General features: G+C 42.5%; 1 protein-coding gene across 1 annotated transcript; it reads left to right on the plus strand.

The window, feature by feature from the left end:
* The first annotated feature begins 341 nt into the window (after nt 1–341).
* Nucleotides 342–4,620, plus strand: nefma (neurofilament medium chain a). The gene is made up of 6 exons (XM_053339925.1): nt 342–1,400; nt 2,300–2,424; nt 2,542–2,935; nt 2,969–3,385; nt 3,422–3,468; nt 3,889–4,620. The coding sequence occupies exons 1-6, from the start codon at nt 342–344 to the stop codon at nt 4,502–4,504; spliced, it is 2,658 nt and encodes an 885-aa protein (XP_053195900.1). The 3' UTR covers nt 4,505–4,620.
* The last annotated feature ends 4,756 nt before the right edge of the window (nt 4,621–9,376 follow it).

Genomic DNA, 9,376 nt, shown 5'->3' on the forward strand with positions numbered 1-9,376 from the left:
TAAACTTAAGGATCTATCTATCCATCTATCCACATTGCATGCAGCTTCTCCAGCCCACGTGGTTCAGACTGAACGGGACTCCGGACCATTAGCAGACGGCCTGAGGGTGATGCGCCCTCCCCTCCCTTCCATCAATGGATGAAAAAAACTGCTTGGACTTGGCTTGTTAAACAGAGCCTCGGATATAAAAGGAGCAGACCGATCAGTTGTTTGACGCTGTGCGAGCCATACACTCCTCACCTGCACACACACACACATAACACACATACACCCCCATACACACTCCTACACCTCCTGCACCGTCCCACTTCATTCCTGCGCACATCCCCCGGTCTAACCGGATGAGTTACCCGGTGGAAACGATAGGGAGTCCCTTCAGGAGAGTTATGGATTCTAGGACGACCAACTACGGCTACAGCCGCTCCGTCGGCACCCCCTCCAGCGGCTTTCGCTCCCAGTCTTGGTCCCGGGCAAGCCCTGGCTCCACCATGACCACATCTTACAAGAGGAGCGTGAATGTGCCTGCAACCCGAGCATACAGCTCTACGGTGCTCAGCTCCGCCGACAGCGTTGATTATAGTCAAAACTCCATCCTGAACGGAGACTACAAGCGATCTAATGAGAAAGAGCAACTTCAAGGGCTCAATGACCGGTTTGTTGTTTACATTGACAAGGTGCACTACCTGGAGCAGCAAAACAAGCAGATCGAGGCGGAGATCCAGGCACTGCGGCAGAAGCAGGTGTCTCGTTCCCAGCTGGGCGACCTCTATGACCAGGAGCTGCAGGAGCTGCGCTCTATGCTGGAGCAAATCCACCATGAAAAGACGCAAATTCAGCTCGACACCGACCACATCGATGAGGACATCCAGCGGCTGAGGGACCGCTTTGACGAAGAAGCCCGCATCCGAGAGGAGACAGAGGCCATAATCCGTGTCCTGAAGAAGAACTCAGGCGACTCGGAGTTGGTGAAGTCTGAGTTGGAGAAGAAAGTTCAGTCACTGCAGGATGAGATTGCCTTCATCCGCAACAACCACGAGGAAGAGGTGAGCGACCTCATCGCCCAGATTCAAGCGTCTCAGGTAACCGTCGAGAGGAAAGACCTCCAGAAGACAGACATCACCGAGGCACTCCGGGAGATCCGCTGCGAGTTGGAGGGCCATTCCAACCAAAACCTGCAGCAGGTGGAGAGCTGGTTCATGTGCCGCTACGCCAAGCTCACAGAGGCCGCAGAGCAGAACAAAGACGCCATAAAGTCCGCCCGTGATGAGATATCCGACTACCGTCGCCAGCTGCAGTCCAAGACGGTGGAGTTGGAGTCCGTCCGCGGGACAAGAGATTCACTGGAGAGGCAGCTCAATGACATCGAGGATCGCCACAACAGCGACCTGTCCAGCCTGCAGGTAAGAAAACAGCTCCAGACAGACACAGTCATGCGTAAAAAACTGCTAAGTCTAAGTCAAACTACTTATTTTGTGTTTTAAATTTAAAACAAATGTTTAATAGTGTTCAAAATCTGATATCTGGGGTTTATGTTGCTATAACAATGATACATATATTAAATTCATTTATTTTTGCCTCTATGTTATCCATATTTCATATTTTAATATCATAGTGACGCAGTTTTTATTTGAAGGACATAATAAAGCCAAAATTCTTCAACAACAGTAAAGGGGATTATGTTTCCTCGTCTACGTCATGGCTTGTGTTAAAACATTTTCTGCTGCGTAATGCGTGATCATTGCACTTTCAAATACTCAGCAATGACTTTCTTTACGAGCTCGAGAGATTTACAGGTGTCAGGAAACAGTTAAAGGGAAACACTGCAGCAGACTCTCTCTCTCTCCATCTCTTGCTGAGTCAGAGGCATGGGTCGATGCCTTCATTGGCGCTGTCCTTGCATTACACCATAGTGATATTGGGGGGAGGGGGAGGGGTGGGTGGGGGTGTATTGAACAAATGTGGAGGCTGCCCTTGAAGAAGAGGCATTCAACATCTCTAGAATACTGTATTGCGTCAGAATATATTACAGCAGCAGCCTTTGGTGCGCAGAGTCTACACAGTTTACCATATGTGCACAGACAATAAAAGAGGGACAAATTAACAAGCTTTCTTTTTCACCCCTGTGTGGGCAGCTAAAAAACGGGTTTGAAAGTGAGTAATCCAACAGAAACAGTAAAAGTAGCTCTCACAGGGCTTCACAGGGATTTTGAAAACTGCATAACAGAGAATATATCTTTGCTTTGTACAGTTTTGTTGTTCCTTATCAGCCCTGCGTTGTGTCTGCTCTGTGTTTCCCCAGGAGACGATTCACCAGCTGGATAATGAGCTCAAGAGCACCAAGTGGGAAATGGCACGTCACCTGCGCGAGTACCAGGACCTGCTCAATGTCAAGATGGCCTTGGACATCGAGATTGCTGCATACAGGTATAAAACTAATGATTTAGAATGATCATTTACATTCATTTTACAATATTTATATATAGAAACTTTCCATATGGTTACTTTTTCAATGTGCAATATACACATTTGTTGTCCCACCAGGAAACTCCTAGAGGGTGAAGAGACCCACTTCAGCACTTACCCTTATCGCCAGCCAGTCCCCTCCTCCAAAATGTCTAAGCCTAAATCAGAAGGTACCAAGTTGAAGGTGCAACACAAGTTTGTGGAAGAGATCATCGAGGAGACAAGGGTGGAGGATGAGAAGACCGACATTGATGAGGCCCTGGCAGAAATAGCACAAGAGCTATCTGCCAAACTTGAACAGGGAGGAGAGGAAGATGAGGGAGAAGAGGGAGGAGAGGGAGAGGAAGCAGCAGAAGGCGAGGGAGATGAGGGAGAAGGCGAGGGTGAGGCTGAAGAGGAGGAGGAAGAGGTGGAGGAGGAGGTTGTAGTCGCCGCTGATGCCAAAGTTAGCGCTAGCGCACCCACTGAGGAGGCAGAGGAAGAGGATGGAAAAGAGGGCGAAGAGGAGGAAGAAGGAGAGGGAGAGGCAGGTGAGGAGGGAGAAAAGGAAGAAGAAGAAGGTGAGGGAGAGGATGAGGGAGAAAAGGGGGATGATGCAGAGGGTGGTGATGAAGGAGAAGGAGAAGAGGGAGGAGAGGAGGAGGAAGTTGAGGAAACTGTATTGTGCTCCAAGGCTCCAGAATCTACAGCCTCTCCTGACAAAGAGAAGGCCGGAGACAAAGAGGGCAGCGGAGACGAGGAAGCTGCTGCTGAAGAGGAGGGTGGTGATCAGGATGACGATGCAGGAAGTGACAAAGCATCCAAAAGTGGAGATGAGAAAGAAGACAAAGAGGACGCAGACCAAGGCAAGAAGGAAGATGAGAAGACTGTAAAAGATGAGAAGGCTGACGACAAATCAGAAAAAGCTGTGGCTAAGACAGAGGCTGTGAAAACAGAAGCTGCAAAGCCAGAGGACAAGAAGGAAGAGGCTGCCAAGACAGAGGCATCAAAACCTGAATCTCCCAAGTCTGAATCACCAAAGCCTAGCTCCCCCAAGTCTGAATCTCCTAAACCTCTGTCTCCCAGGCCTGCATCTCCCAAGTCTGAATCCCCTAAACCTGAGTCTCCCAGGCCTGCATCTCCCAAGTCTGAATCCCCCAAACCAGAGTCTCCCAGGCCTGCATCACCCAAGTCTGAATCTCCTAAACCCGAGTCTCCCAGGCCTGCATCACCCAAGTCTGAATCTCCTAAACCTCAGTCTCCCAGGCCTGCATCTCCCAAGTCTGAATCCCCCAAACCAGAGTCTCCCAGGCCCGCATCACCCAAGTCTGAATCCCCCAAACCAGAGTCTCCCAGGCCTGCATCACCCAAGTCTGAATCTCCTAAACCAGAGTCTCCCAGGCCCGCATCACCCAAGTCTGAAACTCCTAAACCTGATTCTCTCAGGCCTTTATCTCCCAAATCTGAAACACCTAAACCTGAGTCTCCTAAATCTGAATCTCCCAAGGCCACATCTCCCAAGTCTGAGTCCCCCAAGGTAGGCTCACCAAAGGCTGGATCCCCAAAACCTAGCTCCCCAAAAGCCGAGTCCCCTAAGTCAGAATCCCCAAAACCCCAATCTCCAAGAGCTGAATCCCCAAAGACTGAGACTGCCAAGCCTGAGACCGCCAAGCCTGAGGCTCCTAAAGCTGCTGAGGAGAAAACAGAGAAAAAGAGCGAGCCAACAGAAGACAAGAAGGTCGAGAAGGTCGATGCTGCCATGAATGGCGACATAGACAAGAGCAGCCCAGAGGAGAAAGGCAAGGATGAGGAGAAAGACGTGATCGCCAACGGTGTAGATGAGAGCCCCGTTAAGGAAGATGGCAGCCAGAAAGTGGTGATCACCAAAACCGTGGAGACAATCACCACCGGAGAAGATGGATCCCAGCATGTCACCAAGTCTGTCACTGTGACCGAGACAGTGCAGGAGGTAGAGGAGACGGTGCAGGAGAAGATGGTCTCCACCAAGAAGTTGGAGAAGCACTCCACCCAGTCCGTCAAGGAGGTGACAGAGGGTGACTGAGCAGGATCTAGGAGAAAGGAGAGGACTAGAGAAGAGGATATGAAGACAAGCAATCAACCCAGAACTAAAATAACAAAGATATCATACAGCTAGAGCGATGTAAAAAAAAAAAAAAGATAACCACTCTCAAACATACACGACACATCATAGAGCGAAGCCAAAACTTAAATGCTAAAACCTTCAAAAATGCATGTTGAGTGAAAGCTTTAAATGGGCTTCGCTGCAGACGCGGTCAGGAGCAAGCGATCGAGACATTTGATCCTCTTTTACTTTCTTTCTGCAGTTCATGAGTGGGAGGGAGGGAGGGGGGCGGGGGTCTCTGCATGCTAGCTCAGGAGAGAGGTGTACTTTCCTCTCTTATCTGTAAAGTAGGAATTCACTATAAAAGAGCAGGTAGAGCAGATTATTTAAGTTTAAGTAAGCGGGGTGGGAGGATGGGGGGGATGGGGACTAGCAGGTCAGGTAGGAGGGTCCTCTACACAGATGCCTGCTCTACTGAAGTAGCCTTACTTGATATGTGAAGATACGACTGAGCCAAAAAGAATCTCACAACGAATACACGATATACAGGAAGATAGAGACGGGGCAGTGATATGATGAACACATGAACATATACATCCAGTATCTGAAGCAGATAAAGCTTAATGAACCTGAAGAAACACTTAGCCTTAAACATGCTTTTTATCAGTGTCTGTTATGTTTACCTGAGTGCAAATAATAAAAAAACTGTAAATGCGCACACATACATGCATTCTTGTATGCATAGGATGGACTTGAATTTAAATACAGAAATAAATGAGGTGCTACTGTTTGCAATCCCATGACTTTAATCATCATGAATTTCCCAGCAGTATTTGCTCAATAAATGTCATAATGAAGTTAAAAAAGAAATATTGTCTCTTGTCTTTTGTTTTATTCTATTCTATGACGGTGTGTGCTTTGCAGTTACATTTATAGTTATTAAAAAAAGTAGTTGCAGTTAAGTTTATATGCAGCCTCCAATATACTTTAATTAAAGATCCTTTTCAGATCTGTACTAAGACAGACTCTGCTTGGTACAATACCATTTGTCTAATACGGTTTTTCAATAAAAAACAAACAACGATAACAAAAACACATTATTACCAATAAAATGGCATCTACTAATTTTCCATAAATAAACCTTCTAGAATCTAAATATACTACATATAAGCAATATCTCCTGACTGGGTATCAGGGTTATTATAGTTAACGAAAAGTAAGACTAAAACTAAAACTAGCAATGAAAAAATGATTTAGTAAACTGAAATTAAAATAAAAACTACAATAAAAAAAGAAAACTAAATAAAAACTACAATGAACAATGAAAACCTAACTAAAACTAAACTGAATATACTTGGAGTATGACCTACTGATATATGAGAGTAAATGTATACTGATGAGGACTGTGGGATGCAACTAAAAACTAGACTGAGACTAGTCAATTCCTCAAAATAAAACTAAACTAAAACTACTAAATCACTTCTTAACTAACTAAAAGAAACTGAAATAAAAAAGCAAACTGAAAAACTAAATAAAAATAAAAACTAAAGAAAATTTCAAAACTATAATAACCTTGCTGGGTATACAGGGACAGTATAAGGGACTTGGCAGATTGTGCCAACAACACCCCCTGTGATATAATCACCATATACCGAAGCCAGTCATGACATATTGCTTATATGAAATGATTATCAAATTTTACAATATAGGAATTGTATAATTTTTTAAATAACAATTACAAGAGTCATTTAAAGAGTTCCTATGCAGCATTAGTAAACTGTTAAATTAATGTTCAAGTTAGTCAGCGATCTAAACAGAGTGTCTTTTTTCACATTAATTTGAATGTTCCCATTAAGCACACCCATGGAAAAAAATATCCAATGTCATTTGAGTCACATTGCAATAACCTAAGGCTTACTAATGTTGTTAGGAGATGCATTTCTGGACATGGCAAGAATGCTGCTCCATCTTCTCTGGACACTGAGCTCTGGTAACCCAAAGTTCTGGAGAAAGCTTTCACATATGTGTCCCCTCACGGACATTATCTGTCTTGCTTCAAGGTCTGCATCTGAAAGCTATTGCACCATAGTGCTGCAAAGACATTGGTCAGTGTAGTTCAGCGTCATCCCTTCTTCCTTATAGATTGCAGGCCACATTTTAATGATAGCTATGTAAGTAATCATTAAGAATAGAACAAAAGTTAAAAGTCTGTTAAACTTCATAACTGTAGTATATGGTCATTATAACATGGCTATTATACAGTCAGATTGCAAGATTTGAACTATAATTTATCTTATGTGGTTATAATTATTCAAAAGTTTAACTGCTGCACACAATATATCTCCTACTTCACTGTAAAGTCCATTCTCAGTGTATGTACACTGGAGGCTTCAACTTTCCACATCACACTTTGTAAATTGAATATTGGACCAAGATTGACTTCTAGACTAGTTGTGAGGTCACAAATCATAGGTGAGCTCATAAGTGCCTGATAGGCCCAAAGAAAAATATGTATCAGACTTTAAGTGATGACAGAATAACTTCCAGGCACATACACATACAACTCTGCACATACATCATTCTGCACAGTGAAGCTCAAACATCCAACTGAATGAACAAGAAAGAAAACATAGTTTTTGAGTGAATTGCCTTTAATGGTTTATGTGGTCAACTATCATATACTCATCAAATAAATTACTGACACCAGTGTGTGATGACTCTCCCTGATAATCTCCTTTGAAAACTCATGAATTTTACAGTCGTGCCAATAAAGTTATTTATAAAGAGGAAGTTATCCACTGTGGATGTAAATTGGATGAGACATAGATTTAATTTAATTTAGAAACCTCTAGAATTTCCTTTAATTTGATGCCATCAATCATTTTTATTGGAAATGTAATGTTGGGCAAACCATTGTGATAAGGTTTGATGGTGAAAATGATAGAGTGATGATTATGACATGTTAATGAAATGCATAGATACATTAAATATGTGGCATGCTTTTGTTTGCTATCAACAGCAGAGTGATAGCAGATGTTATCGTAGAGAGTCTGGGTGCAGCAATCAAACTAAAATCAAAAGAACATTTTCCCTCACCATGAGGGCTGTATGTTTTACCTGATGAACAAAATCTAACGCTGCAGACTGTTCAAAGATACTAGTCTACTCATGAGAGTCAAATAATAGAGCAGCTGCTGGGTGATGCCAGGTGTCAGAGGATAATGTGCATCTGTGCGATTACAGAGATTACAGTTTGGGAAACAGAATGCAAACCTTTGCTACTGGTTACTTTGTCAAAGTAGTAATTTATTTTTCTTCCTCTAAAAATGAAGGCTGTTAGCAAAGTCACTATGTCAAAGATCAGCCAGTATCAAGATATAGCCCAGTTAGTGTCAAACAGTGGTAGTTTTAATGTTTCATATAGAATGGTGTAAAACAGGAGACACTTTCACATTGGAGTGATCATCATCATTTCTATTACAGGTGCATGCAAGCAACTATAGTTCCTAATGGCATCATAGTAGCTACTGTGTGTAAGTATGTGTGCCTTTATGTCATTTTGTTTGGGCAAATTAAAACCTGGACCAAAACCACTTTTTATTTGCTTGGCCTCCTGATACCCAGAAGGTGACTAGTTTGAATTCCTATATTTGGTTTATGGTAATAACAAAGCACACATAGAGGATTGTGGAAACTTCTTGGAATGTCCTGTATTCCACCTTTCCTCCATCCTTCAGTTACCCATGTTACTCAAAGTAAGACTTTAACTGTTGACAGAATAAAACCCCATTCTTCCTCTTAGATTCATAAACATAATATGTCATAATGTTAGCCAGCTTTACATACATTTTATCATGTATCTGACGTTACTGAGTCATTTCACTGACTTCTTACGTTTAATAAATTTAATTTATCCTGCAATTATCACCTGTGTCCACATTGGCAACTATTTAACTAATTCCACACATGCAAACTTTAATATATGGTAAATAATAGTTTGAAGCAGGGCCAAACATTTGCTGAACAACAGCCACTGTGGCCATTAGTGGAGAGTACATTGTAGCACATTTGATTTCCCTTCATTCTCCAATTATTATTAAGCTGTCACCTGAGAGCTCATCTGATAGGGTTCATTGTGTTTAATGAGTTTATCAGTTTTGTGATGAAACCATTGTGACATGCTAAAACATAATGTTGATTAGTTTACTCATATTAGCCACATGAATCAGACCAATTAATTACCAGTTAAAACCAAACAAATTAAGGACAACCAGCCTATTAAACGTGTAAATAACCCTTTATTCAGTTTTAATTTATTTTTTCCAAGCCCTAAATAGCCTCACTTTAAATGCTCTAAAATAAATCTTGAAATGATAGGCTGCACAATGAATACTGAGCTGGCAGGATGTTAATGATTTGAGATGGATTGTTAATTGTAATTATTTAATTAATCAGACATGCAAGTCCTACAAAGGTTGTAAATCTATGTTTTTCATCTGAGGGGTCAAAGTTCATCACTTGTTTATGACTTCACAAACTCAAAAAAACATATGACCACCATGGCTTGAAGAAGTGTTTATTAAGCCACCAAACACTCACACACTCACATTTGCATTAAGCAATTACACATAATACACTCATAAAGGAAGCACCAGACCTTTATGGACTGCTCTGGATATTGGTAAGCAAGCAGTTAACCTTGATTTGTTGCTGTAATTGCCTATTGGACTGTTTTTATTGAGCACCATGTTAACAAGCAGATTCGAGAGAATTGCGCTGATGCCACTACTGGTTACTGAGCTGAGGTTTGTATGTGGACAGTCTTGGCTGGAGTTTGCTGAAGCTACTGAC

This window comes from Scomber japonicus, chromosome 19 (assembly GCF_027409825.1).
Source record: "Scomber japonicus isolate fScoJap1 chromosome 19, fScoJap1.pri, whole genome shotgun sequence".
Lineage (NCBI taxonomy): Eukaryota > Metazoa > Chordata > Actinopteri > Scombriformes > Scombridae > Scomber > Scomber japonicus.

What these genes read in the sequence shown, in the direction of transcription:
- nefma (XM_053339925.1), top strand. Translation starts at nt 342, where the DNA reads ATGAGTTACCCGGTGGAAACGATAGGGAGTCCCTTCAGGAGAGTTATG. An exon ending in GCGACCTGTCCAGCCTGCAG is followed by an intron (nt 1,401 to 2,299) that starts GTAAGAAAACAG and finishes GTGTTTCCCCAG; the next exon opens with GAGACGATTCACCAGCTGGA. An exon ending in ATCGAGATTGCTGCATACAG is followed by an intron (nt 2,425 to 2,541) that starts GTATAAAACTAA and finishes TTGTCCCACCAG; the next exon opens with GAAACTCCTAGAGGGTGAAG.